The sequence below is a fragment of the Herpailurus yagouaroundi genome, unplaced genomic scaffold (assembly GCF_014898765.1).
Source record: "Herpailurus yagouaroundi ecotype Mexico unplaced genomic scaffold, PumYag 77, whole genome shotgun sequence".
Lineage (NCBI taxonomy): Eukaryota > Metazoa > Chordata > Mammalia > Carnivora > Felidae > Herpailurus > Herpailurus yagouaroundi.
The window spans coordinates 50,851,104-50,875,177 of NW_024412388.1; the positions used below are offsets into that span (position 1 = coordinate 50,851,104).

Genomic DNA, 24,074 nt, shown 5'->3' on the forward strand with positions numbered 1-24,074 from the left:
AGACCCACGAACGTATGGCCAACTCATCTTTGACAAAGCAGGAAAGAACATCCAATGGAAAAAAGACAGTCTCTTTAACAAATGGTGCTGGGAGAACTGGACAGCAACATGCAGAAGGTTGAAACTAGACCACTTTCTCACACCATTCACAAAAATAAACTCAAAATGGATAAAGGACCTGAATGTGAGACAGGAAACCATCAAAACCTTAGAGGAGAAAGCAGGAAAAGACCTCTCTGACCTCAGCCGTAGCAATCTCTTACTCGACACATCCCCAAAGGCAAGGGAATTAAAAGCAAAAGTGAATTACTGGGACCTTATGAAGATACAAAGCTTCTGCACAGCAAAGGAAACAACCAACAAAACGAAAAGGCAACCAACGGAATGGGAAAAGATATTTGCAAATGACATATCGGACAAAGGGCTAGTATCCAAAATCTATAAAGAGCTCACCAAACTCCACACCCGAAAAGCAAATAACCCAGTGAAGAAATGGGCAGAAAACATGAATAGACATTTCTCTAAAGAAGACATCCGGATGGCCAACAGGCACATGAAAAGATGTTCAGCGTCGCTCCTTATCAGGGAAATACAAATCAAAACCACACTCAGGTATCACCTCACGCCAGTCAGAGTGGCCAAAATGAACAAATCAGGAGACTATAGATGCTGGAGAGGATGTGGAGAAACGGGAACCCTCTTGCACTGTTGGTGGGAATGCAAATTGGTGCAGCCGCTCTGGAAAGCAGTGTGGAGGTTCCTCAGAAAATTAAAAATAGACCTACCCTATGACCCAGCAATAGCACTGCTAGGAATTTATCCAAGGGACACAGGAGTACTGATGCATAGGGGCACTTGTACCCCAATGTTCATAGCAGCACTCTCAACAATAGCCAAATTATGGAAAGAGCCTAAATGTCCATCAACTGATGAATGGATAAAGAAATTGTGGTTTATATACACTATGGAATACTACATGGCAATGAGAAAAAATGAAATATGGCCTTTTGTAGCAACGTAGATGGAACTGGAGAGTGTGATGCTAAGTGAAATAAGCCATACAGAGAAAGACAGATACCATATGGTTTCACTCTTATGTGGATCCTGAGAAACTTAATAGGAACCCATGGGGGAGGGGAAGGAAAAAAAAAAAGAGGTTAGAGTGGGAGAGAGCCAAAGCATAAGAGACTGTTGAGAACTGAGAGCAAACTGAGGGTTGATGGGGGGTGGGAGGGAGGAGAGGGTGGGTGATGGGTATTGAGGAGGGCACCTTTTGGGATGAGCACTGGGTGTTGTATGGAAACCAATTTGACAATAAATTTCATATATAAAAAAAAAATGGAAAAGTTGATAAAGTTGTTATCGACCATGACAATGGAAAAGGGGGCTCAGCTGTGTTTTAAGACTAAGCAGGAAGGATGTTGGGGGGCTTCTCTTTCCTTGAGTGCACTGGGATCTCTCTTTTCTTGCTTTGTATGTTTTAATCTGTCCTTCCCTTTAAGGCTCTGATCTCTGCATTTGTTTCATAGTCACATACTTTTTTACATTCTTTTGCTTCCCCATTTCACGCCACCCTCTTGTTTCTTCTGGAATCACCCCCTACTTACTCCTCCTTAAAATGCCTCTGTCTTGAAGCTTTCTGGAGGGCGTTAGATAACTCAGTCAACTATTCAATATCCCATTCCCCAATACTCATGACCACATCCTTTCTCCAGCAGCCATCCTGTTCTCAAACAGTTGCTCTTCTACAGCCCCTTGGGGATGGGAGGGACAGAATTTAGTACCAATGAGCAGTGGCCTGACTGCAGAGCAGGGGTAGTTTTACAAGTCCCTGCAGCATCTGCTCTACAGTTAATCTGCACCAGGACAACTGAGAGTTGACTATGGTTTTGTTTGAACTTGGCTCTGGGCTGTTTGACCTCATTCCTTCAGTTAACCCAGTTAACCCTGGTTAACTAGGACTAATATGGGTATCTAGAACTTTAATGTATGAGCACTTTTTGACTAAGAATGGCAATTCTAGAGAAAAAGAATCATAAACATGTATTGCTCATTTATTGTAATAACTTCAGTACCAAAGAATACATAAAGGAATTACATAAATTATGACTTGGAGACATGGAGTACTCTGCAGCCATTAAAAATGGTGTTGTAGGGGCGCCTGGGTGGCGCAGTCGGTTAAGCGTCCGACTTCAGCCAGGTCACGATCTCGCGGTCCGTGAGTTCGAGCCCCGCGTCAGGCTCTGGGCTGATGGCTCAGAGCCTGGAGCCTGTTTCCGATTCTGTGTTTCCCTCTCTCTCTGCCCCTCCCCCGTTCATGCTCTGTCTCTCTCTGTCCCAAAAATAAATAAACGTTGAAAAAAAAAAATTTAAAAAAAAAAAAAATGGTGTTGTAAAAGAATATTTATTGAAATAGAAAAATCTTTACAATGTGAAGAAGCAGGCTACAAAACAGTATGGGTACTATATCATTTTTGTGAAGAAAATGTACATATGTGCACGGAAAAACTACTAGGACATACATAAAAACACTAACATTGTTGTCTTTGAGCTATGGAATGAGCTTTCTTCTTTGCACTTTTTGGTGTTTCCCAGAATTTCTGCATTAGGTTTGTATTAATTTTATAAATAGAAAAAAGCAAAATAGATGCTGAGTTAATGAGAGAAAAGGAGAAGGTGTCAGAACCCCGAGGAACATCTACAGTTAAGATGTTTGAATCAGGAAGAGGAACCAACATCTTAGACTTATACTTGTTAAGAACTAATTTTTCTTCTTGCTAGTCCTTGCTATTAGATCTGTTGTAGTTTCCTAGTTGCTTATCAGTATTATATACTTAACTTAGCCTTAAGCATCTAGGTTAAAATAAGGAGAAAAGACATGCATTTTTTTGTAATGCAAAACAAAAACAAAACACACCTACAAACCGGTATTTCTTATAGTCCTAGAAATCCCATGAACAGATGCTAGCCATACACATAGCACAGTCTTTGAAGTCTTAAAAAGATCTTTTATTCTAATATACTGTAGGTAAGAAACCCTCCTGGGTAAAGAGGTACTTCTGGAAACTGTATTAATTCTTTCAGGCTAAAGCAGTACCATTTGTAAATATTTCTATAGAAACACTAACTGTTTACGTAGCATTGAAAGAATCCATTCCATTCCATCCTAGAGGGTTTAGGAGTAACCCAAGGAATGATTGAGTTAATTCATCTCTCACAATTTTGGCCACTGCTCTAAAAGTAGGGTTATATAAAACATCTCCTACAGAGGCCTTAACATACAATTTGTACTCAGAGACACTATTAACAAATAGCCATAATAAAATGTGCTCCATGAAAGCAAAATAAAACAAAAACTGAAATTACATGTATTAAATGTATTCACATAAAAAATAAATAATAAGACACAGAAAAACCATTTGTTACAGAAGTACATATTTTAGGCAACAGGGAATTAAGTAAAGTGGAAAGGCTGAGGTGTTCTTGTCATATAAATTTAGGAGATTATAAAGAAAATAAAGTCTACAGGCTTAAGAATGCACTGTGAAGAGACTTTATTTCTAGATTTTACCTACAACCCTTTTGGAGTATAGCTTATTTGAATAAACACTTTGAGAAGCACCTGCTTTGAAACAGACTTTCCCCCTGGCCAAGTTAATAACTGGAACAATTATGCAAGAATCAAGAGGACTTTTTCAAGCTTCGATTGCAGGGATTTCTCACACCGTACACGGCTAGAGAAACGCAGACTTCAAATCTGGACTTGGGTGATCCTGAGGTTAAACTTCAAAGCACTGTCTGCAAACAAAAGGAACTAGGAAATACTAGAAACTGGGCATCTACCAGCTAGCTTAACTGCAGCCCAAAATACTATCGCTTGTGAAAACAGATCCCAGGGGAGCGTAAACTCCTTAAGGGAGGGGATGTTTGTTCATGTTTTTGTTCACTGCTGCATCCTAGCATCTAGAACAGTACCTCCCATGTAGTAGACACTCAGTATTTCAATGAAGGAATCAAAGGGCCCATTCCTTATGTGTATGAGGAGTCGATCCAAATTCACTTCACATATCAATACTTAATAATCACCCGCCAACTGCAGAAACTGTTGCTGAGTGACTAACATGTTAGGAAGCCAACTGTACTAGACTGTATGCTTTTGAGTAATATGAGTGATAAAAAAAATTATGGTGTTACTCTTGGGGAGCCCGGACTCAAGTAATTGTGAAGCCGTTATGCCTGTTACTAAAAAAACCTCGGCGGTATGATGAGCACATAACATCTCATGTATTTCCATCTTCCCCAAACCCTTGTAAGTACGGTAAGAAGAGGCCGTGCCAGCGTTCAGGTGCCGCTTCCTTCCCTTCAGACCCTGGTGCACCACGTCCGGCACTTGTGCCGGCATCTGCCTGGCAGTGTTAACAGATGGAAGACATTAATCATCTGTTTGGTGTTCCCACCTTGTCTATCCAGCTTCAAATATAACTGCACTGAGCTAGACGAGTCAGCAGCTGGTCTTCCAAAAGCTAGTGCATCACTCCCAAAGCAAAAAGGAAAAAGTTCACACTTCAGAGGCCTGAATCAGTGCCAGAAGTATTCGCGTTGCCTCAAGGTTTCAGACTCCCCAGTGATCTTTCGCTCCCTGGATACGGAGGCAGAGACAGATCTGAAAGCCGCAGAAAAACAGGTGGGTTCTCATACATGACCGCAGCCCCAGGCAATATAGTAATGGGATTTGTTCACACTACGGATTAGCTGTTTTGAAGGATCAAAATTTAGAAGACAGCTACATTCAACATTTAAGGTTTTCTTGACAATAAAGAGCTAAAAAATGTGAATAGGCCATATTTTTATTTTTCAGAAGCAAAAATGACAAGTGGCAACCTGCCATCAGGAAAGACTTTAAGGAATATCGGGGTAATAAGCTATTTATCTCATAGAGACAGTAGCCAGAGAAAGACTCTATTATCATACAGCTCTCAAAGAAAGTCCAATTAAATAAATCTCAGAATAACATGCTTTTAAGTAAAACAACAAAACAAAATATCAACAATAATACAAAGTTATATAGAATCCATAAAGTGATGTGTGAAGAGAAAGGAAAATCTGGAAACCCACATACTGAGAGTGCTCTGTTAAAATCAAGGAAGCCCAAATCCTAAAACAGAAAAAAGAAATGCATTAAAACACAGTATTTTAAGAGTCCAGTGAGGTTACCGTAGATGCACATTTTAACGTTTCATTTACTCAGGACATTTTTTTCTTTCTCTTGGAACATTGCCATATTTACTGTAGGAGACCATGTGAATGGCAGTGCAGAGATCTGCCTTCTCAATGAGCCCTTCAAGTTTTAAATATCAAATCGGAGTCTGGAATCCCAATGAAAAGTTGATCTAATAGGCCACAGAGAATGAAACTGCTTTCTAAATTGCAGTTGCTTAATTTCACCATGTTGAAAACAATCTGTATACTTTGAAAGAGACACAACAATTTACAGGATGAAAATAGGGCTATGTGAAACCACACAACCCTTCCCATAGAGCAGGAATAACGATTTCCAAAATGAAGATGCATATTGCAAAATGACAGAGTTGGTGGGGCTGAGGTGGGGTGGGCAGTGCACAGCAACCAGTGGAAGGCACAGAAGAACTGATTCGAGAGGCAGTTCTGTACTGATTAGTTGTATCTTAGTCTCGACGTCCCCAGGGCTCAACTTATTCCCTGGCAAGAAGAGACAGATGGATCTCTGAGCTTCATTTCAATATTGAACCCAAAGACTCTTTATAGGAAAAGATTTGAAAAACTTTTTGGACAGTTGAACAAATTCCTCACATCCTGACAGGGTCTGGCACTGTTCAACCCTCATGACACTAACTATAAAGCATATCTCATAATATTACTGTGAGAAGAGAAAAAAAAATCTAACTTAGTGGCAAAAATTATACTACATATCCTATTTATACACTGCAGCATAGAAAATAAATGTCTGTTCCTTTCCTGGCCTCTAGAAGCACTCTCTGAGATAGAATCAACTGAAAACCCTAGGGCTATGGCTGTGGCCAGAACACCTGGCCTGTGTTTCTCTCTCTGAAAGCTGCTAGGTGGTTCAATGTGAACTGTCACCTAACAAGTACCCTGCACCCTACATGTTATACAGAACTTCACCACTGCAGAGGAGATAGTGCTAGAGAATCATTTTTCTACCAAAACCCTGAGAACAGCCTGACATTCTTGGAAGATTATTTATTAGAATAGACTGAGGTACAGCCCTGGAACTAAAAACCTTGGAGTAGCAGAGTTCTAGAGAATCAGAGAATTGAGCCAGGAAGACTGATGATATCTCTGACTTATCCAGGTATATTACCTTTTTTTTTAAATTTTTTAAAAATGTTTATTTATTTTTGAAGGAGACAGTGTGAGCAGTGGGGAGGGGCAAAGAGAGGGAGACACAGAATCCGAAGCAGGGTCTAGGCTGTGAGTTGTCAGCACAGAGCCCAACATGGGGCTCAAAGTCACGAGCCGTGAGATCATGACCTGGGCCAAAGTTGGATGCTTAACCGACTGAGTCACCCAGGGGCCATGGTGTATTACCTCGTTAAAGCTAAGGCCAATTAATAATTCTCATGGGCAGGGCCAAACTTTAGGTTAGAATAAGTACTTATTCAGGGTTGAGTCTCAATTAACCTTCAGGTTTGGGAAGAAGAAAGAGGTTTAAAGATCATAGTGACCCCAAGAAAGCAGGACAGAAGCAAAGACATGCTGTACTGAAATGTCTACAACACATGCTTTCTCCAGAACCATCCTATAATACTATGAAATATCTTTTTGCTTTGACGTTATCTTTTTGTTGTGAACTCTGTCTTCTAGCCATAATGTATGCAAAGCAAGAGGGACTGAATCAGGAACTGCAGGAACAATGAGTGTACATAAAAAAGCTCTACAAAAGACTAGAGATGTTTCAGGCAAATGGAGACCTGTGTTTCCACATAAGCAAAATGAGAGGTTTATAACATTAGATGGTCTCCTTAAATTTCCTACGGTTCACAAATTTTCATAATTTTATACAGGTGATATACTATAATAAAGATTATATATGCATATTACTTACTGTTTCTTTTAAAAAATACTTATGGATATAGCTGTGTTTTTCTAAACGTCTCATTCGTAATACTCAGTCTTGTAAGTCTGGTTCCATAATAATCTATAATGTAACTACTTCCATCTGAAGGTCCAACAATCTAGAAGAGAAAATTTTCAAAATTACCACTTTACAAAAGATATGTTCACAATAATTTGTGTTTACTTTTCTTGGTTCTTACTAAATTATTTCAGTAGCACCAAAATACAATTAAACTAACTTAAGCAAATACAGTAACTCAGTGGCTCATGCAGCTGGAAAGGATACTAGAGAAATTCACAGGATCACAAGGCCTCAAGGACTGAAATTCGGGGCCCCCAGAGGCCCTTGGTTTGCCCTCCCTGCCGTTTTGCAACCCTTGCCTTCATTCTGCAGAGGCATTTCCGCTTGGTTGCCAGCGGCTCCAGATTTACATCTTCGAAGCTCAGCAGCTCCCAATAGAAAGCAAGTAAAATCTTCAGAGTTTATATACCAATTCCAGGGAAGGACTTTGATCTGTTTGTTTTTTATGCCTATTGCTGGACAAATTACTATAGTCAAGGGAATAGGATTAATATGATTGGCTAGGCCAGGCTCCCTATAAGAGGTGAGGGAGTGTGACTGACAATCCTTCCAGAAACCACATGGAATGAAAGAGACAGAAAAAAACACATGCTCATTACAGTCATCTTGTCCACTTAATCACATTTCTGACAACCCAGTTGACAGGATCTCTACAAATTATCTTTCAAGGTAGCAATCTGCGAACAGTGGCCTTAGGAATACACAAAGACTTACCAAGGTAGTTACCCAGATGGTTTTAAGGGAATCAATTTTGAGATCCTTAATTCCCATACTCTTTGTAAAAGTGACCCAACTGATACCAAGCTATGGTGGAGATGTCCTGCTGGCTCCCCACTCCCTCCCCTCTCCCCGAGGTCCTCTCTCTAACGTGAAAACATTAAACCACACCTGCTATCAGAGCACACCTGAATCTTATGATGGTACATTGCCTCTGACGTACCAAAGAGATCACGCAAAATAAAGGACTTCAGGAAACCTTTAATCAAGAGTCAAAAACAAAAAATCAAGAGTCCAAACATATGCTCTGCCTCATCTTGTTCAAAAGATGTATTCCAAATAACATTTTACTTTTTTTGCTTATAATTTGCTAAGGGGTGCCTTGTTGGCTCAGTCTGTTGAGTGTCCGACTCTTGATTTCAGCTCCAGTCATGATCTCAGGGTCATGGGATTGAGGCCTGTGTGGGGCTCCACACTGAGTATGGAGACTACTTGAGATTCTCTCTCTCCCTCTGCCCTCTGCCCCACTTGCAAGTGTGTATGCACACTCTTTCTCTTAAAAAAAAATTTGCTTAGATTTAGAATATGTTTATGCTGTTTTGATAGTATATCAACAATTATAATGACAACAATCCAGTAATTACAGAAAATTTTTAAATCTTTTAATTTTAATGAATCATGAAAATCATGATCATGAAAATGATCAGAAGATTTTTCAAACATAAAAATATACTATGTTAGGATAAAATTCTCTGGGAGAATGGAACCAGAAGTAAAAACTCAAGGAGAGGGGTGCCTGGATGGTTCAATTGGTTAAGCGTCCAATGTTGGCCTAGGTCGTGATTTCACAGTTCATGAGTTTAAGTCCCTCATGGGGCTCTCTGATGTCAGAGCAGACCCCACTTCAGATCCTCTGTCTCCCTCTCTCTGCCCTTCCCCCAATCATGCGAGCAGGCACACACACTCTCTCTCAAAAAATAAACATTTTTTTTTTTAATTCAAGGAGAGGGGCACCTGGGTGGCTCAGTTGGTGAAGCATCTGACTTCAGCCCAGGTCAGGATCTCGCGGTTTGGGAGTTCAAGCCCTGTGTTGGGCTCTGTGCTGACAGCTCAGAGCCTAAAGCCTGCTTCGGATTCTGTGACTCATTCTCTCTGCCCCTCCCCAACTTACGCTCTCTCTCTCTCAACAACAAATAAATATTTTAAAAATCTGTTTAAATAAAAATTTAAAAAATTCTGGGAGATAAAGAAACTAAAAATTAAAATGGTTAGTGAAGGGTTCATTCGTGTCTTTTTTTAAATGAATGATATTTAAAATTCTATGGTATTTATATTCTGTTGGATATATTTTAAAATTGATGTAACAGTTTTACTTAAATATGTCAATATTTGGAAACCAGAAATTACATCCTTTGCAACTATTTAAACTTATGATGTAAAACTTAAATGTCAACTTAAAAACGTGTGGAGGGTAGGGATAAAAAAAAAATATATATATATATATATATTTTTTATATATATATATATATATATATATATATATATATATATATATATTTCAGGGGTTATACAACCAGAATTTGAAGAACACTGCTGGAGAGCATGCTTCGTTTTTACAGTAAGTTTGGCTTTTAAAACTATTCGACAAGTACTGAATTGCTACAACACTCCAGGCACTGTGCTAGGCATTCTACACACAACCGTGAATAAGATAGAATCTCTGCCAACAAAGAGCTTATACTAGTGAACTATAAATGTTAATACTCATATAACATTTATAAAGAACTTATGTACTAAATACCATGCTAGGTGCTGTCATGCATTTTGACTTATTTTCCAAAGATGAAATTCATTTGGCTTGACATTTATGAATGTTATTTAAGAGTTTAATTAAACCTTTTCAGTGGCCCAGGTCCCAGAGGAAACTACTTTGAGCATTAAGCTAAGAAAGAGAATGGTGACTAGGAGTTACAACATGGTTTGAGACTGTGTGAGGGGAACAAAGAAAAAGGAAAGCCCAGCCTGTAGAAATAAATCACATGGCCAAAAACGGCCTGATTTGGAATATGTGCATAGATTGGAACCAGGCCTTTTATCCCATTCTTTTTCTTCCTTTGCCATCTCCCCTAACAACATTTATCCCTGTTGAAAAAAAAATATTCAAAGCTGGAAATAAGGAAAATATATGATTAAGTGACCTATTGATAACATGCATCTAATAAGCCTACCTGAGGCTCCCTTACTTCTCTTAGGACCCAGATGTTTTACAATCTTATAAAGTTAGCAGTTAACATGTAGACAAATAATAATGTTTTCAGTTTTGTTTCCTCTGTTCTATAGAGAAGATAGCCCCCAAAGATACCATTTATTACCTGCTAATACATGATCCAACTTTGCAACTAACTTAGTCATCTTATCACAGCATTTCTCTCCACTCAAACTATGTTAATTCAGCTCCTCCACATCTAGTTCTAGCGAGGTAATTCCGGTCCTCCTTCCAGAGACTGGTTCAGCCTGGGTGTGGAATCTAATTCTAGCCAACCACCTATGACGCAAGTTCATTGTTGGCATAGCCACCCTTAAGAAGATATGTGTGAGAGGAAACAATTTTTTGTCTATCTCTGAAAGTCACTGTACAACAAAGTGATGCTAGCCAAAGGACCTGAACATGGAAAAAAAAAAAAAGAAGAAGGAAGGAGAGAGGGAGAAATAGGAGGGAAGAAAGGAAAGAGAAAGGGGACAGTCCTTTATTACATCCTTTAGCTCTAAATCTTGGGGCACCTGGATGGCTCAGCCAGTTGAATGTCTGACTTTGGCTGAGGTCATGATCTCATGGTTCATGAGTTCGAGCCCCGCATCAGGCTCTCTGCTGTCAGCACAGAGCCCACTTCAGATCCTCTCTCCTCCTCCTCTCTCTCTCAAAAATAAATCTTTAAAAAAAATTAATAAATCTTAAAACTACCTTATCTCTAGATTCTTGGTATATCATATAGTAAACTATATTATTGAAGCAAATTGAAATTGAGGTTCTGTTACTTATAGCCAAAAACACTTGTTTTCAGTGCCTCCTACATGCTACCACCAGATCACCAAAGCACAGCACTTTCTCTGCTAAAACAATTGGAAGAGCTGCCCCAAAGACAACCAAATTAAGTCACTATGGGAAAGCACTAGATGAAAGGAAAATGTAAAGAGAAAGCAGTCAATAACTAGCTGTAGGATGAATCTTCTCTGGATCTCAGTTTTTCATATCCATATGAAAAGGAACAGAATAAGTTGATCTATACGGTACTTTACAATTTCTACATCTTGTATGACCTTGCAATTTAAATATAAACACATGTATAAGGTGTTGTTAATATACTCTTCTATGAACTATCCCATCAAAGAGGAAATTGTTCATCTGATTTAATTTTTAAGAAAACTATCTGCTGTAAAATGTTTAATTATTCAAATCCATATTCCCTCATCAAAATCAAAAATTAAATCTGTTTTTAAGCATCTTATATACACTTATGTACAATATATGTGCCAATTATAAATTCCTTTATAATGAGTATATTACTGAGTTGTTAATTATAAAATCACAAGTCTAAAAATATCCCATACTGGGAACTTTTTTACTCAGTTAAATAGGCCTATGTCCATTTGTTCATTGACAACACAGTATAAAACCTAAAATTATAATTATAGGGGCGCCTGGGTGGCGCAGTCGGTTAAGCGTCCGACTTCAGCCAGGTCACGATCTCGCGGTCCGTGAGTTCGAGCCCCGCGTCAGGCTCTGGGCTGATGGCTCAGAGCCTGGAGCCTGTTTCCGATTCTGTGTCTCCCTCTCTCTCTGCCCCTCCCCTGTTCATGCTCTGTCTCTCTCTGTCCCAAAAATAAATAAACGTTGGAAAAAAAATTTTTAAATTATAAGTCTGTTTCTCTGCTAAGAAATAGCCTGAAACCAGGGCACCTGGGTGGCTCAGTCAGTTGAGTGTCTGACTTCGGTTCAGGTCATGATCTTGCCGTTCATGAGTTTGAGCCCCATGACGGGCCTGCTTTGGATTCTGTGTCTCCCCCTCTCTCTGCCTCTCCCCTGCTGGTGCTCTCTCTCAAAAAATAAGTAAACATTAAAAAATAAAAATAAAAAAAATAGCCTGAGGCCAAATTCTATACCATGATGTATTTCCATTTGATAAGCTGGGGCAGATTTATGAAATCTATGGGTCCAATTAATGGAGGTTGCTACAAATCTTCATCTTCTAAGAAGGGAAACAGGAGGTCCACTACACTGTGGGAAGCTGTTTTGTACAATGGGCATCAACGTCTCTTGTGTGAGCAGCCTTAAAACCACAAGAAAGCCACGTCAAATACCTCTATATTAGATTCCTGGGACTACTATAACAAGTTACCACAATCTTTAGTGGATTAAAACAATAGAAATTCACTCTCCCACAGATCTAAGGCCAGAAATCTAAAATCAAGGTATCTCCAACAACCCCACGCCCTACAGAGACTCTAAGGGGAGAATCCTTTCTAAGCCTCTTCTAGCTTTTGAGAGCAATCAGCACTGCTAGGCATTCTGTGGCTTTTGGCCATATCACTCCAATCTCTGCCTGTGTCTTTACAATGCCTTCTTTTCTGTGTCTGTCTTTTCCCCTTCTGTCTCCTATAAGGACACTTGTCATTGGATTTAAGGCCTACCTAGATAATACAGGATGATCTCTTCATAGCAAGATCCTTAACTTAATCACATCTGCAAAGACTCTGTTTCCAAATAAGGTAATCCTCCCAGGTTCCAGGGACTTAACATGGGTATCTTTTGTCCTACCACACCCTACTTCTATGAAAATGGTGAAGGTTTGAAGGAATTGAGTGGAATTTAATTTCTTCTTTAATTCGTTTCTGATCGTCTTCACCATGAGATTTTATTTGCAGCTTAATTGCAAAAAAAAATCTTGAATTGTTTACTTAAAAGGATAGGCTTTTCTATAGATGCAAAGTCTATAGCAAAAAAATAAATCAGGAAACCTAGAAATACATATTAAAGTTAAGAATGTTAAGTGGTCACCAAATTCCCTGTCTTTTTTTTGTTCTTTATCTTCTAATCTCCATTCTAATTCTAATTCCTGCTCATACACCTAACCACACAAAAAATGAGCATACACTTAACTTGGTATATGAGCTGGATACATGTTTATTTTTTTAAAAAAACATGTTCTTTGAATATGCTTTTTTAATTTATTCAAATAATATTGTTGTGGATCTTGTTCAGTTTTAAACTGTTTTCATAGTATGCTATAATTTTAAGACATTTCCATATGGCATATGCACATCTAGGTAAGCGCTTGTAATTGCTGCCTAGCATTAGAGAATGCATCCATTCTCTTATCAGTGTTCACATATAGGTTCATTCCAACTTCCTGCTCCCACAAACAGGCTACAACAGACATCTCTGCTCATGTCCCCTTGTGGAAGCAATACAAATTTTTTAGAGTAATTGCCCAGAAGTATTTTTTTACATATTAGTTATTCAGGTGATTCCGTGAATCACCTATTAGTTTACTGTATTCATTTAACTATTAGGATCTCTACCTTGTTAACTTGCAGAAATTATTTGTATATTCCACACATCAATTCCTATTGCTAGTATCCTTTTATTTAGTCTATTAAGTGTTAACTTGGTGTTAGTCTATTAAGTTAGTCTATTAAGTTAGTCTATTAAGTTAGTCTATTAAGTGTGTGTGTGTGTGAGCGGAGAAGGGGCAGAGAGAGGGAGACACAGAATCCGAAGCAGGATCCAGGCTCTGAGCTGTCAGCACAGAGCCTGATGTGGGGCTCAAACCCACAAACCGTGAGATCATGACCTGAGCCGAAGTCTGGTGCTCAACCGACTGAGCCACCCAGGCGCCCCATCTCCTCAATTAGCTTTAATGTGAAAGTTCCTCTTCTCCTAGGTATACATCCAAAAGAACTGCACAGGGGCTTAAATAGATACTTGCAAACAAATATTCATAGCAAAAATTATTCACAATAGCCCAAACGTGGAAACAACCCAAGTATCCATCAACAGATGAATGGATAAACAAAATGTAGTATATACATACAATGGAATGTTCTTTAGCTATAACAGGGAATGAAGTTCTAAAACATGCCATATTATCAATGAACCTTGAGAACATTATTTAAAGTAAACTAAGTCAGACATAAAAGGACAAAAATATGATTCTACTTATATGCAATATCTAGAATAGGCAAATTCATACAGGCAGAAAGTAGACTGGAGGTTACCAGGGGTTGGGAGAGTGGGAAATGGGGAGTTATTGCTTAATGGGTACAGAGTTTCCATTTCAGGTGGTGAAAATTTTTGGAAATAGATTGTGGTGACAGTTGTACAACATTCTGAATATAGTTAATGCCACCAAACTGTGTAAGTTAAAAAAGGTTAAAATGGCAAATTTTATATTATATATGGATTTATTTTTTACCAGATCAAAAAAGAGCTTACTTCATTTGAACTTTATTAATGTTATAGTTTTGTTTGTAAACTTTTGATTTTGTTAGTGGAAAATGTATTTTGTTCGAGTATATTTAAGTAACATTCGAATAAAAACAAATTAATTCAAGAAAAAAATGTGGTTACCTGTAAGTACTCCAATATCTGAACTTCAGCAACAGCAATCTATGCCCTTGCATATAATGGCTTTGCATTGTCAACAAAGTCATACTGGCTTAGGTAACTCAAATTATTTTACAAATTTAAATGTTATGCAGAAACTAAAAAGGGAAAGGAAAAAACTAAGAACACTTTATACAACTCTATCAATGCACCATTTTTCTATATAATGCACTTAGGAGTTTCTCCATATTAAGAATGCAAGTTCAATACTGGCAAGATCAAATCATCTCCTAAAGACCTACTAACCTGGTGAAAAAGTAAAATGACCCCACTGTCTGCAATTACAGGATCATGATGCAATATGTATCCACCCTAGTTCTCCCAAAAAAAATACATGCATATTCTTTTAAAAGTCAAATTACATTTCTGTGTCCATAGCTGACTTCTGCGTGTGGTTAATTTTAATATGAGGCTATTAAAACTATCTGATTAGTCACATTTAAGCACCAGGGCACCTGGGTGGCTCAGTCAGTTATGCTTCTGACTTTGGCTGAGGTCATGTTCTCAAGGTTCGTGGGTTCCAACCCTACATTGGGCTGGGCTCTCTGCTGTCAGCACAGAGCCCACTTGGGATCCTTGGTTCCTCACTGCCCCATTTCTGCCCATGCATGCTCTCTCTCAAAAATAAAAAATAAACATTTAATTTTTTTTAAACATTTATTTATTATTGAGAGACAGAGAGACACAGAGCGTGAGCAGGGGAGGAGTAGAGAGAGGGGGAGACACAGAATCTGAAGCAGGCTCCAGGCTCTGAGCTGTTAGCACAGAGCCCGACATAGGGCTCGAACTCACAAACTATAAGATCATGATCTGAGCTGAAGTCAGTTGCCTAACCAACTGAGCCACCCAGGTGCCCCCAAAATAAACATTTAAATAATAAATTAAGCACCAAAATTCCTACATAGTGCCAGAAATTATACGTTCAGACCCCTTGACTTCATCTGATTTAAAGGCTTGTTAGTATAAATCCTTAATAACCAATATCAATATTATTCCTCAAGAAATGAATAAGATTCATATATTATATATCTCCTGAGGAAAACACAGCTTTGGGATGATTCTCAAAACCAGTTTAAGATACTCTTTACTTTTTGAACATTCCTTTAATTCACTAAATAAAAATCTGCCCACCTGATAAATGAACTAAGTGAAATCTACCTAGTTAAGGTCACATGACAGAGCAGAGGCTACACAAATTATTAGCCTCCTCAGTTTTCTAGTTTATTTCCCCAATAAATCACACCAGGGTTAAATAAACAATACAGAGAGCTATTTGAAGGAACTGAGATCTATAAAACGTCTACTGCTTTTTATATATTGCTGCCCGACATCTAGTGAACTATCAAGGACTTTGATCCACTTTTCCAGCACTGGTAACAGATTTAGGGTGATTACATGATTAGTCCTTTTTTTTGATCAATAGTATGTGTGTCACAGGGCAAGGATGTAAGCTAGGTATTGGACAAAACAAACTGGCTTACACAGAAGTGAACCTACAACTTAAGCCTTGCTTATGTTCTACACTGAAAAGCATAGGTTTTTAAAATTTTTAGTAAAATTCAAAGAATTTAAACAAGATAAAATCAAGATAACTCATTTTTATTTTAAGCCTGCAGTTCTCAAGGAAACATTTTATTTCTGATAAGTGGGATCTTATTATCAGACCACTTTGGGGATAGAGTATAAGTTTCTCTAGCGCAGGACCTCAACTTATTATACCTAACTGGTACTCACTAAACCCGTTTTCACTGATGGCATAAAACCTACTATTTATAGTTTATCGTATCCAATTTTATTTTATTACCTCTCAAGTGACACCAGGAAATTTAGAGCTTTAAGGGCCTAAAGAAAAAAAAAAAGCACTTTTAAAAACTATCTTTTTTAGCTTCTCACTTTCCCCATAATTTGTACACAGCCACACTTTTCACAGGGTGTACTGCATTCAGTTCAAATCAGCCAAAACTTCTGATGGCATACTCTTGGTTTAGCAAACTACCAGTGCTATAGGGAATTTTAAAAACTTTTTTTCTTTTTTAAATGTTTGTTTATTTTGGGGGTGGTAGGGGGAAGGGCAGAGAGAGAGAGAGAGAGAGAGAGAGAGAGAGAATCTGAAGCAGGTTCCACACTGTCAGTGCAGAGCCAGACACAGGGCTTGAACTCATGAACTGCAAGATCATGACCTGGGCTGAAGTCAGACACTTAACAGACTAAGCCAGCCAGGTGCCCCAAAAACTTTTCTTTTTTTCTAAAGAAATTTATGAGTGAAAAGTCAAACCTGGTGTTTGAAAGTTAAAAAAAAAATAACACAGAAACAATATATAATGCAGTGCTAAAAAAAATTATCTATATTAAATGCTAAACTAACAAGATATTTTATACATTTTTAAAATTAATTAATGTCTTGAAATTATGCTGCTTTTGTGAATTTCTACTATTTACATAGTTTATTAGTCCCTTAAGGAGATAGACTCTGTAATGCTAATAGGAATAAAAATGAAAGTAATTTCTTCCATGATGCATAGAATTTTTTAAATTGTCACAAAGCACTGCTGATGTACTTTCTTCCAACAACTTTCTACATTCCAACTCATATTTCCATTTTCCCTCTACCCATCCCCATCTTTCTGATTTGTGGCCATCTTGTCTCCACTTAAGAGAGGAAACATTCTTTTCTTTTTGTTTGGCACAGTCCACATCAGTGGTTTTGGTATTGTTAAAAATGTCCAAATTGTGTAAGTAAGGAAAGAAGTTTAAAGGAAATCAAAATATTCTCATACTTATTCTGATAAAAAAATTAAATGCCTAATCTATCCATCATGACATACATATAAAAATGTATACGCACAAAAGAATGTTTATTTTAAAATCCTCAGGACTGCCTTATAAATAACTATATATATATTGTAATTATATACAACAGCTACTTATAACTGAAACTGTATGCTACACACATATCACTGATTTAGATTTTTGTTGAATGCACAAAAAAGCTGAATTAATTCTATGTATTGTTTCATACTATTAATTCACACTGCCATTTCCATACTTTTTAAGAACAGAAAAAGAAGAAACTTCAAAAGTTTATTACATAAACTCATTAAAGTATTTTCAGTAAATACAGTGACATGTAAAGCTTACTTTAGCAATATATACATTATACTTTATATTATTTTGGTTCAAAGTTGAAATAACTAGACCTATATTTTTAAAGAGGATTTTCCTAGATTTTTGTTATAAACACTGTGAAGCAAGTATGTTTTTATAGGTCTTGAGTTCATGCACAATATGTTTCTGGGATCACAGCCCAATAGAAAAACATTGCTATTCACTGGGGAACAATATTTAATGGCAAAAAGAAAAAAAAAAAAAAACCAGAATGGAGAGAATGAGAAAAGAGAATAAACAAAAAGATGATGGACAAATGTAAAAGGTCTATGAGAAATTGGAAAAAACATATTTGGGACAAAAACATTAACATAGTTTATAATATTTATACTAAAAACATTTGATTTGCTGAAAAAATAATCCTTAAAAACTAAAGCAGTCAACATCACATGTTAAGTATATTAAATGTCATGTAGAATAAGGCTATATCTCCTATTTTGGCTACATTTGAAAACTTATATTTTCTCCAATCTGAAAGCGGTCTAAAACTAAAGTGGCAATACCTATTAACATGCCTTACTTAGAGAAATTTACTGCAGAAATTCAAACACTCTAATTCTGCCTCAATATTTCTTAATGTGATAGTTTTAATCCAAGATCTTTAAGAAACAAACTATTTGTTCTCAAAAGTTCAGGCATTCATGTACCAGAAAGCAGTAGCTGAATCAAAAAACTCCATAATCTGATATAAATAAAGCTATAAAGCAATGACGTCACCAAAGAAAGAACCTAGTGTGAAAATATTACCTAATGGGTTTCAAAGACATTGAATTATGGATATCTTAAAGAATCCCAATAATACATTAAGTTCCTTGGATCCTCATTTGAAGTGAGAAATCCATTTCCAAGCATATGTGCACAAGTACCTTAGCCTCTTCATGCCTGCTTGCCTGTCCCACAGTCAGAGAAGGCAGGATATTTGGTTAGGCATATGTTTATGAATAAAGACAGGAAAATTCCAACTTTGAAACCAAATATTTTCCTTGTTTAATTCTGGTATCTTATTGGTCCATATGCTGCCTCCTCCTCACAGTATGGTACCCTCCTCACAGTATGCTACCAAAATCTCCTGGATTTTGACTTTCTTTTAAAACATAAGGATTAACATGAAGCAGACAGAATTGAGGAGTGGAAATATTGTATGAGAAAGAAGACCAAAACTGATGATGCTCTACATACATAATGACACACTTGCTGAAGACATTAGGTGCTCCATAAATGCGTACTGAAATGCTGTTTTGTGACATTTGTTGTGATAAATTTATCTCCTTCTCTAATTTAAGAATCCTCATGAGTTAACCACCACCAGTTCAGGGTAATTTAATGTAAAACATCTGGTGGCCCTTTTAAATGCTACAGGATAGCATTTCACAAACTTGCCTGCCTCCACACCAGTGCAGCAGGAGAAAATGAGGTTAACACAGAGAAGCAGAGATGAGTGTCAGGGGAGTCCCCAAATACATCATTTGATCCTATGGATTTAGTCTTGCCCAAGACCAACCCATTCCTAGATTTTCTTTTTCTTTCTTTCTTTCTTTTCTCTCTTTCTTTCTTTCTTTCTTTCTTTTTTTCATTCCTAGATTTTCTACAGACCTCCTAGACATTGCTTTTTTCCTTCTGGCTTAAGCTAGCTGGATTTCAATTTCTGTAATTTACAACCAAGAGAATACTAATATACAGTGCCTGTCCATTAAAAAAAAAAAAAAAAAAACACAAACATTGTTTCTGCCTATATATGTTCATATGCAAATATCAGATCCCCATCAATATTCTATTATAATAGCTGACAATGTGGCTGTGACCATCCAGGAAAATAAATAATAAATTCAAGAAATAATCTTAATCCCTATTAGAGATTCATAATACAAATTATAAAGACTCTTAGAAGTTATCCGGTAAAGAAAGCTCAGTTGAATTCACATTTACAAATCATATTTGAGCACTGAATCCTTTCTTTATGAAGTTCTTACGTCTTTTAGAACTACGAACTGGTAGAACACAGGTTGGGAAATGCTACTTGAAAACATAGCTATGATCCCTGAGATCTAGTATCTAAAGAAAAACTGAAAAAGTATTCCTAACTGCTTTCTAATATATTTATTCTTAGTTTTTGTTTTTTGTTTTTTTTGAAACAAGAAAGGAATTTATTTCAGTGAGGCTAACATTGGTAAGACGATGGACTAGGTTCTCAAAATGCTGGAAATATTTGTAGATTTCTATCACAAAAATGTGGGTCAAAGGTGGGTGGTTACATGAAGGTGGGGCAGCAAAGGTCAGGTTGATCACTGTCTGGGGATCAATCCTGTGGGGTCTTGCTGGTTCAGGGCAATTCTTATTGCTTGAGGGGGAAGTTTCAGTTCTCATCAGGGGATACTTTGCCCCACAGGGTGTTTTTGCCTGAGTTAAGAGATAAAGTGTGCTTTCTAATATATCTAAAATATACCAGGAAAAGATCACAGATCACAGTTTGAATGTAAAAGTAGTTCACCTTCTAGATTGAAACTAACTTACCTGCATTGAAATAAGAATGAAATCAATTAGGCTCCCAATTCCACAAAATCCGACAGTGCAAAACTTTAACAAACCTAGAAAAGAAGATAAATTCATTTAAAACTCGGAAAGTCTTATAACTATTAATTTTTGTTTTCCAACAAACCATTAGGTATACTGTACCACAAACTCTTTATATCAAGAATATAAAATTAACACTTTAAAAAATCAAATCTTCACCTGAAAATATGAGAAAGGTTTAAAGGACTCTCTATATAAAAAAGACACAAAAAATGATTAGTTCACCTAAATAAATATTATAAAGTGAAATAAGAACTCAGCGTATGGATGCCTTGCCTGGGTGGCTCAGTTAGTTAAGCGACTTTGGCTCAGGTCATGGTCTCATGGTCTGTGAGTTCGAGCCCTCAGTGCAGGGCCTACTTGGGATTCTCTCTCTCTCTCCCTCTCTCTCTGCCCCTACCTCACTCGCACTTTTTCTCTCTTCCTTCCTCTCAAAATGAATAAATAAGCTCAAAAACAAAAAACAAAAAACAAAACAAAACAAAACACCTCAGTGTAATCTCACAAAATTTCTTAAGAGAAAAGGTCTAAAGAAATAAATCTTTAAATCTCAGTACACCAGAATTATAGAACATCTTTTAGTCCTAAAACCCTTATTTATTTATTTAGACTTAATACATATGTGATCCAAGTTTTAATACACATTTACAATAGAAAGTTCAAATAAATAAAGATTATCAAGGCACAGAAAAAATAACCAGGAAAAAACATTAATCTTATAGTTAAATTGCAAAATTTTATTAGCAACGCAATTATCTTTATCCTATACTTAATTATCTTATAATTATCCTATACTTTTTTTCTAAGCATCTCATGATTATTAATTCTATACTCAAAATCAATAATTCTGTGTACTATATACACTTCTGCCTTCAGTCCCAACCTTAGAACTAAGGTACTAAAACAGATAATAACAGAGCATAGAATCTAGGACATATACAACGATATTACACAAAACATGATGATGAAATAGAGGAGGCAGATTGGGGGTGGGGGTGGGATGAGTAATCTCTCTTCTATATTTAAACTTAAATTGCTTTCCAGACATTGCATTTGAGATATAAAAATGGTAGGAAACAAGACTTTTCGTGAAAGGGTAGTTCTAAGTATCAACTACAAATAGATGCCAGCTAAAATCACAAGAGTGGATGAGATCACCTCCTGCACACAATTTGGAAATACACAAATAAGACTGAAATATGTAGGTACATTACATGATTATTTCTCCCTTTTTAGTATTAGACAATTGGACATACAGCAGAATAGTGTTTAAGTACTAAGATAACACATGTTGGAAATAATTTTAAAACTACGAAAATATATAGATTATATAAAATTATGCTTTTAGTTTTCTTCAAAACAGTTGTTATGTTCCGTCTTTGTCTCATGGAAGTCCCATCAAAGGACGGTCTTTTATCTGTTTTATTTACTCTTGTGTCCTTAGTACCTACAGCATTACATCATATCACAGGGAGGATGTTCAATATTTGTTACATGAATGGATAAATGGTCTCAGCTTTTCTGTTTCCTAAAGACCTCTCTAACTTTTTAGCCATTATCTTATATAACAACTCCTTAAATTATTTTATTCATTAGTTATGTTTTATTATAGTTGCCCAGGGAACTTGATCCACTGACTTGGTATACTTTATCCATTCACTTATTCATTATATTTCTGAAATGCGTCCCTCTTCATGTAGCATTTTAGTGTAAATTTGGAAGTACCATAGAGGTTCCTTTCTTTTAATTTTCTTATAAAAAGATTAATGTCAAGAACGGTCCGAGAAAAGTTTCTCTTTAATTAATTGCTACTCTATGAAGAAAACATAACCATGTCAGATCCTTTACTCTTGTCATGACTTCTTCCAACAATATTCTGTAGCTCTTGTCATTTCTCAGGCGACTTCTTCAAAGCAGTCTTCCTAACCTGCCTGTCTAAAGCTGCATGCTGCTTCCTGCCACATCTCCCTTATTTATTGCCTTCTTGGTGCCAATTAAAAATCTGTAACGGCCTCATTTGTTGGTTTTCATTCATTCTCTTTCTTCCACTGCTATGTAAATTCCTAAAGGCAGAGTCCTTATCGATTCCTTGAACAGTACCTGACAGACAGTAAAAGTCTGATAAATATTTCTTTTATGACTATCAAAAAACTAGAAACAATCTAAATGTTTAACAGGGAGGAACTGCCTCAGATAATCAAGGTACACCTAGTAATAGGAGAGAGTATTATGCAGCTGTTTAAAACAATGATGTAAAATATATTTATTGGCAAAGTGATGGGACAACACTCAAAAGAGAACGATAATGAGTTCATGAAAATCTTGATATTCTGCTGCTGAATCCCTACTTAAGGGTTCTTCAGAAGAATGAACATGAGAAGTTCCTGTTCAGATAAAGTATTAGATAAGGGAATGATATGTGTGTTTGAAACTTTGGTGAGTGTCACCTACTTCTAAAGTAACACATTTAAAGAAACTATAGAACATGGCAATGCAAGCTGGTGCAGCCACTCTGGAAAACAGTATGGAGGTTCCTCAAAAAACTAAAAATAGAACTACCCTACGACCCAGCAATTGCACTACTAGGCATTATCCAAGGGATACAGGTGTGCTGTTTTGAAGAGACACATGCACCCCAATGTTTACAGCAGCACTATCAACATTGTGTATGGAAATGTGTGTGTGTAAGCCACACGACATTGTGTGTGCAAGCCAAAGTATGCAAAGAGCCCAAATGTCCATCGATGGATGAATGGATAAAGAAGATGTGGTATATATATACAATGGAGTATTACACAGCAATCAAAAAGAATGAAATCTTACCATTTGCAACTACATGGATGGAAATGGAGGGTATTATGCTAAGTGAAATTAGTCAGAGAAAGACAAAAATCATATGACTTCACACATATGAGGACTTTAAGAGACAAAACAGATGAACATAAGGGAAGGGGAATGAAAATAATATAAAAACAGGGAGGGAGACAAAACAGAAGAGACTCATAAATATGGAGAACAAACAGAGGGTTACTGGAGGGGGTGTATGAGGAGGGGATGGGCTAAATGGGTGAGGGGCACTAAGGAATCTACTCTTGAAATCATTGTTGCACTCTATGCTAACTAATTTGGATGTAAATTAAAAAAAATTTTTTTAATTAAAAAAATAAAAGGATATATGCAAAAAAAATAAACTATAGAACAGATCCAATATGATACTTAAGTATTTAAAATATCTGCAAACTAACCTACAGCAACAGAAAGCAGATGAATGTTTGCTTTGTAAAGAGCAGGACAAGAGGGGCCAGAGATTACAAATGGGCATGAGGATGCTCTGGGTAGTGACATATATGGTCATTATCTTGATTATGGGGGATTGTTTCAAAGGTGTACACATATGTCTAACTTATCAAACTGTACATTTAAGATATGTGCATTTTTAATGTTTATTTATTTGAGAGAGAGAGAGTGGGAAGAGGGGCAGAGAGCAAGAGAGACAGAGAGACAAAGACAGAGAGAGAGAGAGAGAGAGAAAATCCCAAGCAGGCTCCATGCTGTCAGTGCAGAGCCTAACATGGGGCTCATTCTTACCTACGTGAAATCGCGACCTGAGTGAAACCAAGAGTTAGATGCTTAACCAGACGCTTAACTGACTGAGCCAACCAAGGTATGTGCATTTTAATGTATGTCATGTATACCTCAATAAAGCTGCTTTAAAAATTAAGGAACGAAGTTAACTATTAAAAAAAATTTTTTTGAAAG

General features: G+C 36.9%; 1 protein-coding gene across 2 annotated transcripts in view; it reads right to left on the reverse strand.

The window, feature by feature from the left end:
- Positions 1–2,385: 2,385 nt before the first annotated feature.
- TM2D1 (TM2 domain containing 1) overlaps positions 2,386–24,074 on the reverse strand; it is a 51,537-nt gene continuing 29,848 nt past the window's right edge. The window contains exons 5-7 of one of the 2 annotated variants that reach the window (XM_040470434.1): positions 20,256–20,329; positions 7,106–7,235; positions 2,386–5,155 (exon numbers count right to left, since the gene is read on the reverse strand). In XM_040470434.1, the coding sequence (XP_040326368.1) occupies positions 7,125–7,235; positions 20,256–20,329 (185 nt within the window). In that variant the 3' untranslated portion in view covers positions 2,386–5,155; positions 7,106–7,124. Of the gene's footprint in view, positions 5,156–5,190; positions 5,719–7,105; positions 7,236–20,255; positions 20,330–24,074 lie in introns of those variants that run through there. The other variant, XM_040470435.1, reaches the window with a different exon arrangement.